At 34.8% G+C, this 21518-nt stretch overlaps 1 protein-coding gene across 1 annotated transcript; it reads left to right on the top strand.

Annotated features, from left to right (window-relative positions):
• The first annotated feature begins 1140 nt into the window (after nt 1-1140).
• Nucleotides 1141-18699, top strand: LOC141330867 (PH domain leucine-rich repeat-containing protein phosphatase 2-like). The gene is made up of 5 exons (XM_073835646.1): nt 1141-1327; nt 1482-1589; nt 10646-10836; nt 15780-15905; nt 18673-18699. The coding sequence occupies exons 1-5, from the start codon at nt 1141-1143 to the stop codon at nt 18697-18699; spliced, it is 639 nt and encodes a 212-aa protein (XP_073691747.1).
• Nucleotides 18700-21518: the final 2819 nt, after the last annotated feature.

The raw sequence follows: 21518 nt of genomic DNA, 5'->3' as shown, positions 1-21518 counted from the left end.
TTAGTGAGCGGCTCTATTTGATTACGTCACGGCATTGTTCGGTATAATTTGTTCGGCCCTTTTCACTTATTCGTCCGAACAACGAAAGAACTTTTTTGCTATTTTCGGCCGAATAATTTTGCTTGCCGAACATTCGGTGCATCCCTAATTAGAGTGATTTCTGAAGGATCATGTGACACTGAACACTGGAGTAATGATGCTAAAAATGAAGCTTTGATCACAAGAATAAATTACATTTTAAAATATATTCAATGGAAAGCAGTTATTTTAAATAGTAAAAATATTTCAAAATTTTAACTGTTTTTTCCTGTGCTTTGGATCAAATAAGTGCAGGCTTGGTGAGCAAATACTTCTTTAAAAAAGCATTAAAAATCTTACTTTTCAAAGACTTTTGAATGGTAGTGTATTTGTGAAATCTACTAGCAATTTAAGAGTTAAAATAGTTTAAAATTGTTTATTTGTGACCCTGGACCACAAAACCAGTCTTAAGTCGCTGGGGTATATTTGTAGCAATAGCCAAAAATACATTGCATGGGTCAAAATTATTGATTTTTCTTTTATGTCAAAAATCATTAGGAAATTAAGTAAAGATCATGTTACATTAAGATTTTTTGTAAAAGTCCTACTATAAATATATCAAAATGTAATTTTTGATTAGTAATATGCATTGTTAAGAACTTAATTTGGACAACTTTAAAGGTGATTTTCTCAGTATTTTGATTTTTTTGCGCCCTTAGATTCCAGATTTTCAAATAGATGTATCTTGGCCAAATATTGTCCGATCCTAAACTATACATCAATAGAAAGCTTATTTACTGAGCTTTCATATGTTGTATAAATCTCAGTTTTGTAAAATTTAACCTTATGACTGGTTTTGTGGTCCAGGGTCACATTTCTGTGTATGTGCCACTTTTATTCTCTGAACTCAAAGTTTTCAGTTGAGGAGGACTAAAGTTTGCAAATGTGTGTCGAGCGAGCAGTGCATTTACACTTGGCGGAGCCTCTCAAAACTGTGGTGCAAACGGACCGTGCTGAAATGAAGGGTTTCATGTCTTTCTGTCAGTCTTTCTCTCACGGCAGGACTAGTAACAGCATCATCAAGTGTAATATCTGCTGGAAGCATGAAGGCCATAGACTAGGATGAATTGGTTCATCGGGGGCTTTTCTAGTGTGGGCGAACCGCATCTTTGCTGTCTGACAGTCACTTTACAGCTGAAGATTCACTTTCAGGCCCTGATTGGCGGACATTTAGACATCCTCCACTACCGAAAGCTTTCATCTGCTCTCAGACAGGCTCTTCTCCTGCAATTACGGAGGATTCCTCGATGTAATTGAGCGCTGGCTTGTTTACCACAACGAAAGTGTATCGCATTGGCCTCTAATGTATCTCAGTGCATTATCGCTCAGTCACAATGTTGTCCTATTAGTGGAGATTCAGGAGGAAAGTGTATTTCGTTTCTGTGGTCTTGTGGCTTGTACAGTTTCAGTCTCTCGGTCCGTGTTTTTCCAGATCACTCGCTATGATGTCAGTCAGCTGAGCTCATTGTGTTTTAGCACACTAGGATACACTCGTCTTTGTACAGTCACTCGTATGTCATGGGTCATGTGATTTCTAGCACCTCTGGTTGAATAACAGGAGTGCAATCATACGCAATCATAAGCAACAGTAACACTCCGCATAGTCTTCGGGGTCTGGTGTAGAATATGTAATTTCACAAAGAAAAAAAACCTAACATTTATTTAGTACTGACCTAAATAATATGTGACCCTGGACCACAAAACCATCACTGGGGTATAATTGTAGCAAAAGCCAAAAATACATTGCATGGGTCAAAATTATTGATTTTTCATTAGGAAATTAAGTAAAGATAATGTTCCATGAAGATTTTTTGTAAAAGTCCTACTATAAATATATCAAAATGTAATTTTTGATTAGTATTATGCATTAAGAACTTAATTTGGAGAACTTTAAAGGTGATTTTCTCAGTATTTAGATTTTTTTGCACCCTCAGATTCCAGATTTTCAAATAGATGTATCTCGGCCAAATATTGTCCTATCCTAACAAACTATACATCAATAGAAAGCTTATTTATTGAGATTTCATATGATGTTTAAATCCCAGTTTTGTAAAAAAAAATTTTGTGGTCCAGGGTCACATATTTCACATGAAAGATGTTTGCATATAGTCCATGTTAGTTATTAGTTATAATACATGTATACACTTGATTCGTAATACTGTGTGTTGTTACCTGAATAATCCACAACTTTGTTTTTGGTTTTTTGTTTAGTGATAGTTGTTCATGAGTCCCTTGTTTGTCCTGAACAGTTAAACTGCCTGCTGTACTTCAGAAAAATCCTTCAAATTCTTTGGTTTTTCAGTATTTTTGTGTATTTTGTGTATCCAACAATGACTGTATGATTTTGAGGTCTATCTTTTCACACTGAGGACAACTGAGGGACTCATATGCAACTATTACAGAAGGTTCAAACACTCACCGATGCTCCAGAAGGAAAAATGTTGCATTAAGAGTTGGGGGTGAAAACTTTAGAACAGAATAGAGATGTGTACATTTTTCTTATTTTGCCTAAATATCATATTTTTTTTTATCTAGTACTGCCTTTCAGAAGCTACAGAAGATACTTACATGTTTCCCAGATTACAAAGTAAGTTAAATTAACCCTGATCTTCAAATTCAAAAAGTTTTCACCTCTGCTCTTAATGCAATGCTTTTCCTTCTGGAGCATCAGTGAGTGTTTGAACCTTCTGTAATAGTTTCATGTGAGTCCCTCAGTTGTCCTCAGTGTGAAAAGATGGATCTTACAGTCATTGTTGGATACACAAAATACACAAAAATCCTGAAAAACCAAAGAAATTGTGTGACCTGAAGAACAGCGAGCAGTTTAACTGTTCAGGACAAACAAGGGACTCATGAACAACTATCACTAAACAAAAAAACACAGTTGTGGATCATTTAGGTAACAACACAGTATTCAACACAGAGAATCAAGTGTATGTAAACTTTTGAACAGGGTAATTATTATAAACTGAACTATTATTTTCTTTTGTGGATCTTTTGTGGACTATATGTAAACGTCTTTTATGTGGAATATCTTATTTAGGGCAGTACTAAATAAATAACATGCATTTTGTATGTTTGTGTGTGTAAGTTTTAGTAATTTAGTAATTTTTGTTATAACATGTGGAAGCCTGTTTCCACTACTGACTAAAAAATAAAAAAGGTAATTGCAACTTGTTTTTATCTCACAATTCTGTCTTTTTTCTTGCAATTGTGAGTTTAAGTCTCGCAATTCTGACTCTTTTTTTTTCCCTCATAATTGTAAGTTTTAAACCAAAAATTGCCTGTATAAGTCAACATTTTGAAATATTAGCAGGAAATCATTATTTTTCAGATTTGCATGTTTATTTCTCAGAATTGAGAGTTTATATCATGCTATTTTGACTATAACTTAAAATTGTGAGTTTATAATTCTGAGCAAAAAGACGTAATTGTGAGAAAGTAGTAGTGGAGACAGGCCTTCATAGAAACAGAAACTAACTAGTGTGTGTGTGTATGTATGTGTATATATATATATATAAATATAAATATAAATATAAATATTAAACGTTTTTATTTTTTGTTTTTTAATGTTTTAAATTTATTTAATCAGCTCCATTTGAATTTATTTAATTATTTTTTTCCAGTTTTAAATTAAATTTCAATTAAATAAATTCAGTTAAAATTGTTATATAATATTTAATTATGCATTATATAATACTTAATTAATTACCACTCATAAGTGTAATTTTTTTTAAATTGAGATTTATACATGATCTAAGAGCTAAATGTATAAGCTTTCCATTTTTGTATGGTTTGTTAGGACAATATTTAGAAAATCTTGAAAAAATCTAAATATTTAGAAAGTTGCCTTTAAAGTTGTCCAAATGAAGTTCTTAGCAATGCATGTTGTTAATAATATAAGTTGATTATTCATATTATTAATAATATAAGTTTATCATCATATTTTTAATATGTAAGTTTTAATATATTTACGATAGAAAATTTACAAAATATCTTCATGGAACATGATCTTTACTTCAAATCCTAATGATTTTTGGCATAAAAGAAAAATCGATCATTTTGACCCATACAATGTATTGTTGGCTATTGCTATAAATATCCCCGTGCTACTTAAAACTTACTTTTGTGGTCCAGAGTCACATATATTTCTGTGATATTTGCTGTGACAGATATTTTCACATACTACACAGTTTTACCCTAGAAAGTAGAAGTAAGCTTCTATTTCAGTCTCCACTTTTGTTCCTTGCAGTAATTTGAAAGCATGATGTGCCCACAAAGCTGTTTTTAAAATCTGGATTCATCCCAACCACAATCAGCTGTCTTTTCTCTTAGCACCGAGGTATTTGTAGTTAGCAATTTTAGCTGTCCATCTCCAAGCAGTGACCCTATTCCTGAATGAATCCATTGTGAGTTTCCTCTTCTGGGCTGGATCTTGTGTTGATCCTCCAGTGTCTTCTCTCACAGGCTGGACTAAGCTGAAGGCTATTGGCTGGTTTGTCTGGAGTGTGTTTTGTGGTGTGTTTCTTTTGGCGTCAGCACTTTGGCACTGGTGTGTGATGAGCTCTCGTGTCACTGATTCCCATGACTCACTGAGGTAGTTGGGCAGCAGAATGAGCAGAGATGTGCGGTCAGATCTCTGCTGACTAGACAAGCTTGTACTTTTCTTAGATGTTGGATGGAAATGGGTTTGGTGACTTTGTGCTTATTTAGTGCCATTGCACATGTATGTGTCAGTTTTTGCCCGATCGGAACCAAACCAGTACAGAAATATTCTCTGGACATTGAATATCAATGATTATAAGTTGAAATTTTGACTCCCGGTTGGATAGGAACGCCAAAACGTTCTATGTTAATCAGTGTTGTTTTTGACAACCATCTTAGATTTAGTCTTAGTCTTAGTCTTTTGGACTAAAATGGTTATTAGTTTAATTTAGTAAAATTTTAGTCACTTCTATATGTGATAGTTTTAGTCCAATTTTAGTCGACGAAAAGTCAAAAAGGTTTTAGTCTAGTTTTAGTCAAAAAAGGGGAAAAAGTAGTCTTTTAACAAATTAATGTAGGTCAGTAAGTATTTTACTGTTGGGTAGTGTCACTTAAGTTCTGAAAATAGCAGATCTATAGTTCATCTATAGTAGTTAACTAATGTTAATGGAGGCTGATCGGAACGAAACTCGGTGGGCATGTTCGACTCATTGCCCTAAAGGTCAGTATGAATTTTGAAAGAAATCGGCCACTAGTTGGTGCTGGTGCACGAGTTTTATGGCTCTGTAATCACGTGGTGTTTCACACATTCACACAATATGCATATCATTTGATAGATCTCCTCATGCTGAACAACTTTGCCTCAAGAACCATTGCTGTCAATCAAATCGTTCATTAAATATTCACAATTATGTTAAAACCCTTCCTTTTCGAGCTAGTCCTATGTTTTCACCCAATCTCGATCAAACCACTGCAGCGCAGTTCTCCACACTCTCTAGATCAATAATTATCAAAAAAAAAAAAAATTGAATTTTGTCCTTTGGTTAGCTATAACAGGGTTATTTAGAAAAGGGGTGGGTGCCACATATACCCAAAAGCTTATAAAACCTAAACAAAAACTCAAAACTGGCAGATGTCTCTTAACAAGCATGCAAAGTTTAATTGAGATTGGACGCTATAACAATTAAAATAGTGTCAAAAACATGATTTTTCTATTGTAAAAGCACTAAAATTACAATAAAACATCTATATATTCACATATATACTACATCTTAATATCATTATTATGGATCTCCTCATTCTGAACAGCTTTGCCTCAAAAACTAATGCTGTCAATCAAATCGTTCATTAAATATTTGCAATTATGTTAAAAACCTACTTTTGCTAACTCCTAGGTTTTTCGCTCAATCTCGATCAAACCACTGCAACGCAATTCTCTGGACTCTCTAGATCAATAATTATCAGAAAAATGTTGAATTTTGTCCTTTTGTTGGCTATAACAGGGTCATTTAGGAAAGGGGCGTGGCAATATATACCCAAAAGCCTATAAAAGCTAAACAAAAGTTCAAAAACTTACGAAAATTGGTAAATTGATGACTCTTAACAAGCATGCAAAGTTTTAATTGAAATTGGACCATAGGTGGCGCTATAACAGTCAAAAAGGCTTCAAAAACCACATAATTTCTATTTTAAATGGCCTCAAATTGCTAACAAAATGCTCATATATTCACTCAAACACTAGATCTTCATATCATATGTCAATTATTACATTTTGGCCTACACCCTAACAGCATAGAAGCCAAAAAGGCCTTAAATGCTCGAACCCTGGTATATTTGTTTATGTATTTGCTTCGAATCATAATCTTATGTAAATAGTTTAAAGCAAGTCAGAATGCTTACAGAAATAGTGTAAAATAATCAATAATCTTGTTAATATGGATGCACCCAAATGAAAATTCTTGGCTGAAGCCGAAACCAAACTAAATTACACACTGGACCGAAGGCTGATTACCGAACACGGTTTTTTGTGTTTTTCACCCCATGTATTTTGCAAATTTTTTTAACCATTGCATAAATTAAATACCCAATATTTGCTTTTTACAGTTTTGTCTTGCTTTTAAAGAAAAAAAATCAATTACAAAACATCATATTTATTTAACCCTGAACATTTTTAACATTCTAGTAGACATTATAGCCTACCAACAAACCACAATTGAACTTAATATTAATAAGTTGGTAAAATAATATTCTTTGGCCATTTTTAAAACCCCCTTCTTGAATCAGGCATGCGTTTTAATGTACAAATAAATGCAGTTTGCTGAGCAAAGGAGAATGTTTCAATCATTATTTTTGTGTTACTTTTTTATTTTACAGAACAACAGTAAAATTACAACACTAACATTTATGAATGTTGACTTTTATTTTGACGGAAGCATGCAAGAAGACCTCAGTACTACTTTTTGCTGACAGCAGCAGATTTATGAATGATTTCCTCTATTTGATATTCGGCCTTTTCACTTATTTCGAAAACCAAAAGTTCTTTTTTTGATATTTCGGCTGAATAATTTCGGTTGCCGAACATTCTGTACATCCATATTTTCACTAAATTAACAAGAAAAGATTTCATTTTAAAATGCACATGCATATGTTTAACTAAAACATTTTTATAGGGATGTAGCAATAATGCAATTCTGATACAAAAGGCAGATTATAATTTAAAATGTTTAAAGCAAGATGAAAAATACAGTCACAATGTGTTTTTTTTTTCACTAAATAAACGAATTTAGTTAAAATCGTAAATAAATGTTAAAAAATAAATAAATACATTTAAAAATAAATAAAATAAATTTAAACAATAAATGAATGAGTAAGTAAATAAAAGTTAAAAAGATAAAATAAATGTATAAAATAATAACACATAAAGGTAAGAAGTAATAAAATTAACTTTAATTACAAATGAACTATATGTTACCCTGGACTACAATGTATGGCTCAAAATTATGTTTTTTTTTTTTGCCAAAAATATTAGGATATTAAGTAAAGATCATGTCCCATGAAGCTATTTTGTCAAATATAACAAAATGTAATTTTTTATTTGTAATATGCATTGCTAAGTACTTCATTTATACAACTTTAAAGGCGATTTCCTTTAGCAGATTCCAGATTTTCAAATAGTTGTATCTCGGCCAAATATTGTCCTATCCTAACATTTTGTTCCCTTACATAAAAATAAATTATTTTTAAACAGCAATGTTGAATAGGGGTTGACTAATTGTGACATTGTATTATGAAAAAAATCCTATAACTCCAAAAACATTACATTATATATTGACGTTATCGCTTTTATTATGCCAGTAAACTGTTGTAAATGCAATTTTTATGAAGCTTGTATTTGTAAGGTACTGCAGTCTCCAGGGGATGAATAGTTTAGATTGCAACTGCATGTAGCAGATTCACATATATAGACCCTCCAAAAGTTAAGACTGTTTTTTTTTTTATACAAAGAAATCTAATTATTTATTTCTGAGATGATTGCGTAATGAGGTCCAATATTATTTTTGAAGTGTTAAAGCGTGTACAATACCATGTCACACACTATTTTCACAAAATACATAAGGAAGTGCACAATGCACAGTGTGCACAGTATGCATGAAACATGTATAGTTCCTCCTCTAAGTGGTTTATTGCATGCTTTCCCACCCAAACTCACATTTTCACAGCATTTACACTCTTCACAAGGTCAACCTACGCATGCTTGACTTACATCTCAGGCTAGAATATTTTAACATCCAGAATATTGCATACTTCACCATTAATTCATTAATGCATTATGTTTAGTTAACAACAATTAACTATTGCATAATGTATCTTGTTTGTAATGCTCTAGTCTAAAAAGTTCTCCTATCGTTGAGCTGCTCTACAATTATGAGTTTTATTGGTTAATGATTGAGCCGGATCTGATGTAAGACATTGCTTTCTGTTTCTACTCCACACTTGCTGCTGCTCATGGAGTGTGTGTTTGTGTGTGGATGAGTATGAGCTGACCAATACATGTGACATGGTTTACTGGCAGCCCTATTCACCCGTTTTCCACGTCCCACCGTGAGCTCACACTTCACACTACATATGGACTTCATTAGCACATCAATCTGTGTGAGATGTACAGACAGTTGCTCCTTGGGAAGCTCTGTCCACTTTATACACTAGTATGCAAATTACTTCAGACCCTTCAGAGCCAGTGTGTGTTATTTTAGTGAATTTATTAGAAATGACACAGACGTCTCCCAGAAGATAATAGGACAATGTACAAGAGGCATCATTGTGGAAATAGAAAAGCCTTTATTGGCTATTACAGCAATCAAACACTTCCTATAATTGCTGACCAGCTTTTTGCATGTTTCTACAGGTATTTTTGCCCATTCATCTTTAGTGATGAGCTTCAACTCTTTCAGGTTGGAGGGTCCTTGCCATCACCCTGATCTTTAGCTCCCTCCACAGATTCTCAATTGGATTTAAGTCAGGACTCTGGCTGGGCCACTGCAAAATGTTAATGTTTTTTTCTGCTGACCATTTCTTCACCACTTTTGCTGTGTGTTTTGGGTCGTTGTCGTGCTGAAATGTCCACTGGTGCCCAAGGCCAAGTTTCTCTGCAGACTGCCTGATGTTGTTGTTGAGAATTTTGATGTATTGCTCCTTTTTCATGCTGTTTACTGTGATGAGGTTTCCTGGTCCACTGGCTGAAAAACACCCCCAAAACATTAGGTTCCCACCACCATGTTTGACAGTGGGGATGGTGTTCTTAGGGTTGAAGGCTTCTCCTTTTTTACGCCAAATGAAGGCTACATCATTGTGGCCAAACAATTCAATATTGTTTCATCTGACCATAAAACAGAAGACCAGAAGCCTTCTTTGTCCAGATGAGCATTTGCAAAGGCCAAGCAGACTTTTTTGTGCCTTATCTGGAGAAGTGGCGTCCTCCTTGGTCTGCGTCCGTGGAACCCAGCGGTGTGCAGTGTCTGTTGGACTGTCTGCCTTGAGAAGTTGCCACCAGCAGAGCCCAGATTCATCAGGATGGGCTTGGTGGTGATCCTTGGATTCTTTTTTACCTCTCTCACTATCCTCCTGGCCAGCACAGGTGTCACTTTTGGCTTCTGACCACGTCCTCTGAGATTTTTCATTGCGGAACGTCTTGTATTTTTTAATAATACTTTGCACTGTAACTACTGGAACTTCAAAACATTTAGATATGGTCTTTCCTGACTTGTGAGCAGCCACAATGCGCAGCCACAGGTCCTCAGTGAGCTCCTTTGTCTTAGCCATGACTGTCCACAAACCAACAGCAGAGAGCTTCTGTTTTTCACCTGTTGAGTTGATTAAAACAGCTGTTCCCAATGAATCAGGGTAATTAGGATGCTTTAGAACAGCGTGGACTATTTGGAATGGTATAGAACTTTGGATTTTCCCATAGACTGTGACAGTTTGCAAAGGGTATGAATAATTTTTGACATGCTACTTTTTGTTCAAATGTAAATAAAAGCTGAGAAGTATTTTTTCCACAATGATGCCTCTTGTACATCGTCTTATTGTCTTTTGGGAGAAGCCTGTGTCATTTCCAGTCAAAAAAAACTTGCTGGTTGAATAAAAGTAACTTTAAGTCAGAATTTGCCAGGGGTATGAATAATGTTGGGCTTGACTGTTTGTGTATATATATATGCACAAATATATACAAATTAATTTAATCATTGTAAAAAGTTATTATATATGACCTGACTTGACTTGAGTCATTAAATTGAAAGCTTTTCATTAAACTTTGGTATAAAAGTTTTCCAGAACTTTATGAAACCAACATGAGTACGAAGAGTACATTTGTTAATAACTTGGCATATGTGTTTTTTTTAAATAAAGGACACTTTTGACCCATTGACCTCTACATAAAAACTCCCTAAATTCACACACCATGCTGTAAACAACCATGTTGAAGCACCTTTGCATTGTAGGATCTACTTCCGTGTGGGAAAATATACCTGTTTAGTTTGATAAATGAAATCAGAACTCTGATATATATTCTTGTGTGTTTTCCCAGAGAAACCGGTGAACGCAGACCAGCAGGAGCGGACTCTTTTGAAGGGCGTGTTCAGCGTCAGGAAGGGAAAGACGCAGCTCCATAAATGGGCCGAGAGGCAGGTCATCCTCTGCGGGACGAGTCTCATCGTGGCCTCTGTCAAGGACAGCCTGACGGGCAAGATGCACATCCTACCCCTGGTTGGCGGGAAGGTAGGGGTCCACAGACACCCACACACTCACATACACACACCCCGGGCTCCAGGAACAGATAACAGAGAGCAGATGCATCAACACAGCTGTGAATGAATGAGGATGAGGAGGGAAGAAAGGGAGACGCATGACAATCAGTCCTTTCTCTCCAGCTTGTGTTAAAGGAACATTCTGGGTTGTTTTCAACCAAATGTCTGTGGACGGTATGTGTGGCATGCTGTTGATTTACCACACACAATACTTTCAGTTCAGAATCATTTCGGCTTCAATTTACAGTAATACACTTCAAGTGGACGTCTAGCAGTTGAGCGGCCCAGAGGGTTTACAGGCAGACATGTGTTTTTGTTTTGTTTTTTAAAAAAGCATGTAGAAATTCTTAAGTTTAAAACATTTTAAAGTAGTGTTTTAAGATCGGTAAGATTTTAATTGAGTTTTTGAAATATAGTATATTGTAACATTTTATTCATCAAAGAATTCTAAAAAAGTAATCTTAGGTTCCAAAAATGTATAATAAATCAGCATATTAGAATGATTTCTGAAGAGTTACGTGACACTGAATACTAAGTAAAGACTGCTGAAAATTCAGTTTTGCATCACAGGAATAAATTATATTTTTAAGTATATTAAAATAGAAAACCACTATTTTAAATTGTAATAGTATATTACAATATTACTTTTTTGTATTTTTGATCAAATAAATGCATTTAGCAATCAAAAATCGTACTGAGCCAAACTTTTGAATGGCACTGTAATAACAATTATTTTTGTTTTGACTATTTATACGATTTTTTATTGTTTTTAAGATGTTTTTAATTCATCCAAAATACAGCAAAAGCAGTAATATTGTGACATATTTTTACTATTTAAAATAACTGTTTTCTATTTGAATATATTTTAAAATGTAATTTATTCTTTTGTTTAAACCTACATTTTAAGCGTCATTACTCCAGTCTTCAGTGTCACATGATCCTTCAGAAATCATTCTAATATGCTGATTTGTTGTTCAAGAAACATTTTTAATATTATTATTATTATTATCAATATTAAAACAGTTGAGTACATTTCAGGATTTTTTGATTAATAGAAAGAAATACTTTTATTTAGCAAGGATGCTTTAAATTGATCAAAAGTGATGATAAATACATTTATAATGTTATAAAAGATTTCTGTTTTAGACAAATGCTGTTCTTCTGAACTTTCTATTCATCAAAGACACCTGAAAAAAATTCCACGCTGTTTTCAACATAATAATAGTAAAGGCATTTTGAGCAGCAAATCAGAATATTAGAATGGTTTCTGAAGAATCATGTGACTGGAGCAATGACGCAAAAAAATTCAGCTTTGAAATCACAGGAATAAATTACATTTTACAGTTTTAAACAAATATGTGGATTAGGGATGGGCATTTCTGATCATATTTCATTTTGAGTAATTCACAGGTTTGAGAAACGAGTACTCGATTAATCAGGGGTGGAGTTTAAGCAAGGGGCAGGGTGTTTGCGTCACAGTATACAGTAAACATTTAAAAGAAATAACAGCATGAGGTGAAGCTGAAGCGCTTTTTTATACATGACGCATTGTATATAAAGTTAATCACATAGCCTAGATACATAAATATGTAAATGTTATATTACAAATTGTATTTAGCTACACAAAATGCATGTGAGCTTGAACTACGTGCCAATCATAAAGTAGTTGACGCACTTCTCCGGTTACTTTAAAACAATGGCAACTGAAGCCAGGTCAGACATCGTTGCGTGCTTTAGAAGCCGTTTTCACTCTGTGCTCCGGTCTTGTCTCTAGACCGCAACTTCTCACAGCCGTAACAATCAAATATCAGACTACCGCCCAAATACCAGCAAAACCAATCAGAAAGAATGAAAGTAGTTTAATTTTAAAAAATGCATTTTTAGAGCCAATCGATCGTCATTTTCATGCTCGATCGTCGCTGATGGGTTTGAGTAATCGATTAATCGAGTACGTGGCACATCCCTAATGTGGATGGATTTTGATGTGAGACGACAACAGGAAACAACTTTTGCACTGGATAAACCGTTATTATGGATTATGCTGCGGGGCTGTTGAATGCTTAAATCTGATTGGCTGATGAACGTTCTAATGGTGTGCATTATTATCAGGGAAACTCACGGCAGGCAGCTCTTGACCGCATCACATGTCTATATCACTCAGCCACACGATTTCAGTTATTTCAAAGGTCCTCACAGCCCAAAACAGCAAAATAATCAAAACACACAACAACACTGGCTGAACAAATAAATACAGTAAACAACAGGATAAAAACAACAGGCTATTTCCATGTTTTTGCCGTAAAATTATGTTTTATTATGTACGGAAAGCACATACTCTATTTCTCCCACTCTCTCTCCCTCACAGACCCACACACAGTTAGCATACTCATTAATGTTGTTAGCGCTGATCTGACGATTAACAACTACATGACAGTTCTCACATGCGAGGTAACAACTGTGTGGTCTTGAAGAAAATGAACTTAAAGTTTCACTATTAGTAGAGACGATGCTGCCAATCACTTTTGAGAGATGCACAGACTTGAGAGGGGTAATTCACAAACTTAATATCTCTCTTTCTGTCTGTCTGCTTGTCTGTCGGTCTGTCTAAACTTCATTATTAACTGCACTAGTTTGCTATCAAACGCTCAAATGTCGTTGCTAGGTCTAAAATGACATTTTGGAATTAGCAACAAAGGCTTTGGATGAGCTGCGTAAGAAATGAATCCGACTTACAATAGCGTTTTAAGGACAAAAAATGGACGAATGTCTTGAAATATATTATCTGATTAATGTCTTGAGGTGTGGTAACCGTAGTATAAGCGGAATAATTGACTTTGGTCCGTTGAATTCTACAGCAATAATTATTTTCTAAGAATTCAACGGACCGAAGTCAATTATTCCTTAATGATAAAGTTTTTTAAGGCAAACATTTCAGGATTTCTCTCCATATAATGGACTTCTATGATGCTCGCAAGTATGTACAGTCGTGGCCAAAAGTTTTGAGAATTACATAAATATTGGAAATTGGTAAAGTTGCTGCTTAAATTTTTATAATAGCAATTTGCATATACTCCAGAATGTTATGAAGAGTGATCAGATGAATTGCATAGTCCTTCTTTGCCATGAAAATTAACTTAATCCCGAAAAAAACTTTCCACTGCATTGTTAAGAAGGCTTCAGGGCGTCCAAGAAAGTCCAGCAAGCGCCAGGATGGTCTCCTAAAGAGGATTCAGCTGCGGGATCGGAGTGCCACCAGTGCAGAGCTTGCTCAGGAATGGCAGCAGGCAGGTGTGAGCGCATCTGAACACACAGTGAGGCCAAGACTTTTGGAAGATGGCCTGGTGTCAAGAAGGGCAGCAAAGAAGCCACTTCTCTCCAAAAAAAAAACATCAGGGACAGATTGATCTTCTGCAAAAAGTATGACGAATGGACTGCTGAGGACTGGGGCAAAGTCATATTCTCCGATGAAGCCTCTTTCCGATTGTTTGGGGCATCTGGAAAAAGGCTTGTCCGGAGAAGAAAAGGTGAGCGCTACCATCAGTGCTGTGTCATGCCAACAGTAAAGAATCCTGAGACCATTCATGTGTGGGGTTGCTTCTCATCCAAGGGAGTGGGCTCACTCACAATTTTGCCCAAAAACACAGCCATGAATAAAGAATGGTACCAAAACACCCTCCAACAGCAACTTCTTCCAACAATCCAACAACGGTTTGGTGAAGAACAATGCATTTTCCAGCACGATGGAGCACCGTGCCATAAGGCAAAAGTGATAACTAAGTGGCTCGGGGACCAAAACGTTGACATTTTGGGTCCATGGCCTGGAAACTCCCATTGAGAACTTGTGGTCAATCCTCAAGAGGCGGGTGGACAAACAAAAACCCACTAATTCTGACAAACTCCAAGAAGTGGTTATGAAAGAATGGGTTGCTATCAGTCAGGATTTGGCCCAGAAGTTGATTGAGAGCATGCCCAGTCGAATTGCAGAGGTCCTGAAAAAGAAGGGCCAACACTGCAAATACTGACTCTTTGCATAAATGTCATGTAATTGTCGATAAAAGCCTTTGAAACGTATGAAGCACTTGTAATTATATTTTAGTACATCACAAAAACAACTGAAACAAAGACCTAAAAGCAGTTTAGCAGCAAACTTTGTGAAAACTAATATTTGTGTCATTCTCAAAACTTTTGGCCACGACTGTACTTCCAAAATGCAGTTGAAACGCAGCTTCAAATGATTCTAAATGATCCCAGCCAAGGAAGAAGGTTCTTATCTAGTGAAACGATCAGTTATTTTCGAAACAAATTGACAATTTATATACTGTTTGACCCCAAATGCTCGTCTCGTCTCGTCTCTGCTATGGCTATGTCAAAAAACTCCCATCTCGGTTTCTTCTCAAACTTCAAAATTGTCCTACATCGCTGCAGAAGTACAGACCCAGTGTTTACAAAGTGAACATACAAAAAAAAATCAAACTCCTTTACAAACAAAGTTAAAACAGCATTGTAGGAGGATTTTGAAGTACGAAATGTGATGGGAGTTTTTCGACATATCCTAACTGTATTGACCCGGATTGCACAAACTACGCATGCACATCGCAGAGACTAGACAAGATGAGCATTTGAGGTTAAAAAGTATATAATTGTCAGTTTGTTTAGCAAATAACTGATCGTTTTGCTATATAAGGCTGGGATCGTTTAGAGCCATTTGAAGGTGCGTTGAAACTGCATTTTGGAAGTACATACTTGATGGCACATACATATCTATTATATGGAGAGAAATCGTAAAACGTTTTCCTCAATAAAACATAATTTCTTTACGACTGAAGAGATTTCATGGCATGGAAGTGTTTTCTCAAGGTATGTAGTCTCTCCATTATAACCGCTGGCAAGTGAATTCCTGCTTTCTTGTCTCAGGTGGAGGAGGTGAAGCGGAGGCAGCACTGTCTGATGTTCAGCTCCGCCGGACCGCAGGCCCAGACCTACTACGTTAACTTTGACACGCTGGCTGACTACCAGCGCTGGCACCGGCAGGCTTCTAAAGTGAGTGATTGTGCTTTATCTAATCTAGACAAGCATTAAGATTTCATTAGCAAACCCACAGTGATTCAGCAGCCGATCAGTGTTTTCTCTTCCTTCCATTTTTCAATGAAGAAAATCCCTCACAGACCATACGTGTTTGTATTTTCGGTACGGAGGGACTCGCCGTACCCACCGCCCGCCGTGAACAGCTTTGCTGAAACAGCTGTCTGTGTTTTCATTTGTATGTTTGCTTTTGTGTTTGGTTTCTCTGCGCTCCGTTAGTCCTCATTTGTCTTAATCACCTAATTAATTGGCATTCCAAACTCCGGCTGCGTCTCTGGAGTCTAATGAGGTCTGACCATCTCTGGAGAGCACAGCGAGCTCCGCTACACCAGAACCATCCTGAATAATGCAAAACGCATTCTGAACAATTGTGTGCGAGGGTGATCCTGAGGTAAAGGGCTGTTTGAGGTGGCACGATAGATGGAAAGAGAGCGGTTGTGTGGTGTGTGAGGTCCGATTGATTCAGTAATAAAAGAGCCTTTCAATCCAGTCCAAGTTGTTGACAAAAATTAAAACTGTCAATTGAAATAATGCTTAAATTAACAATATTATACACTGCCATTCAAGCCATAAAGTCTCTTATGCTCACCAATGCTGCATTTATCTGATCAAAAATATAGAAAAAACTGTTATATTGTGAAATATTATTACAAATTAAAATAATGGTTTTCTATTTTAAAATACTTTAAATTATAATTTATTTCTGTGATGCAAAGCTGAATTTTTAGCAAGTCTTCTGATATTCTGGTTTATTATCAATGTTGGAAACTGTGGGCTTAATAGTTTTTTCAGAACCTGTGATTCTTTTATCAGGATTCTTTGATGAAAAAAGTTGCAAAGAACAGCATTTATTTAAAATAGAAATCTTTTCTAACAATTTAAGTCTTTGCAATCACTTTTTTTTACCAGTTTACCACATCCTTGCTGAATAAAACTTTTAAACCCCTAACTTTTGAATGTTTTTTTATATTGTTGCAAAAGATTATTATTTAAAGATTTAAAATAAATGCTGTTCTTTTGAACTTTATTTTCGTCACAGGTTCCAAAAAAGAAGCAGTATAACTGTTTCCAACTGTGTATTATAGAAAACTTTTATTTTAAATTGCAATATTATTTTGCAATATTACAGTTTTTTCTGCATTTTAAAATTAAATAAATTCCCTTGGTGAGCATAAGAGTCTTATTTTTAAAAAAACATTAAAAAAATATCTTTCTGATTTCAAACTTTTGAATGATTTTGTATGTTGTTGCAAAAAAAATTTTATTTAAAAATTTCAAATAAATGCAGTTCTTTTGAACTTTCTGTTTATCACAGGTTCCAAAAAATTATTAAGAAGCACAACTGTTTCCAGCATTGATACTAAATCAGCATATTAGAATTATTTCTAAAGTTTCAGGTGACACTGAAGACTGGAGTAATGATGCTGAAAATTCAGCTTTACATCACAGGAATAAATTATATCTTAAAGTATATTAAAATATAAAACTGTTATTTTAAATTGCAATAATATTTTGCAATATTACAGTTTTTTCTGCATTTTTGATAAAATAAATTCCCTTGGTGAGCATAAGAATCTTATTAAAAGCATTAAAAAATTGTACTGATCCCAAACTGTTGATTGGCACTGTATAAAAACTTTAACCTAAAATTAAAAATGTTGCTCTGGCAACAAACTAAAATAAAATGAGTTTAAATCGAATTACCCAAACAACTAAAGCTGAAGTAAAAAAATAAAATAAAGCTAAATAGTATATTTTTAAGAGAAGCACTTAAAAATTACAATTACTAAAACTCAAACTAAAATGAAAAATAAAAATAGAAAAAATAAAAGTAAATCAAATTATTAATACATTTATTATTTATTATTTATATTATTTATTAATTACATTTATTTCATGCTAAGTATACTACAAATATATTTACATATGTACTTAATAAAAATACCCTGCAATTGTACTCTCAGTATACTAAACTGGTATATTTAAAGTCTGCTAAATTGGAACAGCTAATTTTGCACTTAATGCACTTTAATTGTGCAGAAGTAGTGCTGAAGGTCAACTAAACACATACTTAAGTAGATTTGAAGTGCTAAAGTGGAGCTATTGCAAGTATACTTTAGGTACATTTTAAATATTTTGCATTTAAAGACTGATATTATTTAAAGATCACACAGTCCTCATCAATAGTGACATTAAAACATATTTTAGGCTTAAAATTAAGAAATGGGCATTGTGCACAAGTAGTACCCCAAATAAACTTTAATTACAATATGTCAGTAAATGTTAATAGACTTGAACTATGCTTAGTATAAAAGAAATGCATTTTAAATCTATTACTTTTTCACTAGAATACTTTGACCCTAAATAATAAAAATGAATAAAGATTATGCTAAACTGCTTCTATCATGTGTTTCCATCCTTTATAACTTCTTATTAAGACTATCTTTCATTATAATCCTAAAACATTTTGACTATATGTCCCATGATTTCAAAATTAATTTTAATTTAGAATTTGAAAACAAGTTCATCATAGAAGAGCTATATTCCTGTAAATGTCTGCATGAATTGCTTTATTTTTTTATTTTTTAATGAATAGATTTCAACACAAAATATGAGCATGACATCGTTGACCCTTATCATTAGTCCATCCATGTGGATGAACCAGCGCGCTGATGTCATGACACTGTGCTTCATTTCTCTCATCTGTGTTTGGCTTCTGCTGCAGTGCCTGAATGATGAGGTCAACTCTTAAGCAAAGATTTTTTGCAGCCAGGTTTTAATGTTGCTGATAGAGTGAGTTAGTTGTAGCTGATAGAGAAATGCTTTGTCTTTTATATGGTGGCCAAAATTATTAGAACACTAGTATTTTCACCAGCCAAAAAATGGTTTCAAAACACTTATTTCTATCTTTTTCTCTAGTATGTCAGTAGGAAATATCAGTTTACATTTCCAAACATTTGTTTTGCCATTAATTGTAGTAATCCAGTGAGATTTATGTCTGACAACATCCAGTGCTCCACCCAGAGATCTGATCTCATCATCATCCAGTCTTAAAGGGGTCATCGGATGCCCATTTTCCACAAGTTCATATGATTCTTTAGGGTCTTAATGAAAAGTCTATAACATACTTTGGTTAAAAATTCTCAATAGTAGTGTAAAAAAACACCCTTTTACCTTGTCAAAATCAGCTCTGCGAAATATCAGCTCCTTTTATAGCGTGGTCCCTTTAAATACAAATGAGCTCTACTCGCCCCGCCCCGCCCCTCTCTGCTGTGGGATTATGAGCCGTAATGTTTACTTTAGCCGCATTTGGTGACGAAAATTGCCAACAACCACATTATTAAGAAAGGCCGTTTGCAAATATGCATAAAAAAAACCTTATACCACTTCTGCTGTGGGTGAAGCTGCATCAGAAATGATTTGCACGAACATAGACGCATATGTAGATCGGAATCGGCGCTTTCCTTTCAAAAGCGAAAGTAACGATATCCTCTGCATCTTCAGCGGCTCAGATATCGGGAGTAAATGACAACTGCCATGTTCATTATTACATCTAACAACAGAACACCTCAGTCGCTAAATCAGAGACATTCTTGTCTGCACCTGAGTCACACAATGGCGATCAGAGTCGGACTGTTTCAGCTCAGTGAGGGCGGGTCTAAGGTAAGGTGCTCATGTCATTCAACTATCGTGGGAGTGGCCTTTGTCTGTGTGCCGTCACACGTCAAAAAGCTGAGAATGACCTGTTGATTGACATGAGCGCCTTACTTTGAACCCACCCTCACCGAGAATGTTTCCAATTGAGTGATTGAGGTGTTCTGTTGTTGGATGTAATAATGAACACAGCAGTCGTCATTTACTGAAGACGCAGAGGAAAACTTTACTTTTCGTTTTTAAAAGGAAAGTGCCGATCCCGATTTACATATGTCTCTATGTTCATGTGAATCGTTCCTGATACAGCTTCACCCACAGCAGAAGTGAGTATAAAGTTTTTTTATGCATCTTTGTAAACGGCCTTTCTTAATTAATGTGCTTGTTGGCAAGTTTCGCTGCTAAACGCGGCTAAAGTAAACATTACGTCTCATAATCCCAGAGAGGGGTGGGGCGAGCAGAGCTCGTTTGGGGCCATGTCTTAAAATGAGTTGAGTTTTTGCAGAGCTGATTTTAAACAAGGTAAAAGAAAGTTTTTTACACTACTTTGAGAATTTTTAACCAAAGTATATTATAGACTTTTCTTAAGACCCTAAAGAATCATATGAACTTGTGGAAAATGGGCATCTGATGACCCCTTTAAAAAGGGCATGTTACTTTTAAAGATTAAAAAATACCTCTGGGTGGATTTTTATCATTGTAGGGTGGTTGTGCACACAAACTGCCAACAGACATTAAAGTTCAAACAACATGTAAAAGTGAGTTTTGCATCCGATGACCCCTTTAAAGAAATTAGGAGCGCAGTCAAAATTTCAGCAGCACCTTCTAATTAATAATTTAAAAATCTGATCAAAAATGTAATATTTGACTCCTTAAAGTGATTTACAAGGGATTTTTTTTTTTACCTTTGTAATGGTATTTTTGGCAACTTTTTTAAAAGTATGTCATCTTTTATGTCGAATTTTTAACTTTTTTTTTTTATATTTTTCAAGCTTTTTAAAATTTCTAATTAAAACAACAGAATAAGAACAAGCAGAATAAAAAAAAGTTACCAATCAAAGGAAATCAGTATTAACAAAATTAATTTGTACTACAGAGGTGGCACAGAAGAACACAAAAGTGGCTTGTTGGTGTATTTTCATGTTTAATGAAGCTCAAAGGTGGCATGAGTGCAATCAATTTCATAAATTCATGTTGAGATTAATGTTTTAAATATAACATTTTGAAAACAAAAATATTGAATGATTGAAATAACAGAAAAAAATACTTCAAAAATAAAACTAAATCTGCCAGTAGGTGGCGGCAAGTCACTTTTTCCTTTATTTAAACTTTGTGTATTTTATTTTATTTTATGCCTCCAAGCTTTCTTAATCGTTTTGCTAATAAACTTTCTTTTTCTTATGTATTTGGTTTCACAGTGTTTGCTGATTTTCAGTTTGTATATTTAAACGTTGCGTAGCCTATATAATTTGTTCATTTAGATTAGGTATATAGCACGGTGTATTTTTATTTGTTTTGTTAATAAAAGTTCTATGAGTTTGACGTTGTATTTTGTTGTCGCTTGAATTGAATCGACTGCGAATTGCTGCTAATTTTAAAGTAAAAAAAGTAAAATGTGCAAGGTGCTTTTACAAGCTATTTTAAAGCAAAGGAAAGCGAGGGAAAGAGGGAAAACTCCAATGAACAATTCTGCCCTCCAAAGGCAAAGCGCAGTAACTACACATTTGGTCAAAATTGAGTTAAGGCTTAAAATGGACTTTGTGACAACTGTTTTGTTTTGTGGCAAAGTCTCCTGGTTCAATTTTGTCCCGTTTCAGAGAAACGTTCAGAGAAACGAGAATGTCAACATGTTTGACTAGCTGTTGTAAAAACTTTAAAGGAATTTTTCTCAGTTTCAGTGTTCGCGTAGTTACTGCACTT

Source organism: Garra rufa, chromosome 3 (assembly GCF_049309525.1).
Source record: "Garra rufa chromosome 3, GarRuf1.0, whole genome shotgun sequence".
NCBI lineage: Eukaryota > Metazoa > Chordata > Actinopteri > Cypriniformes > Cyprinidae > Garra > Garra rufa.
This window is presented reverse-complemented; position numbering and strand designations above follow the sequence as displayed.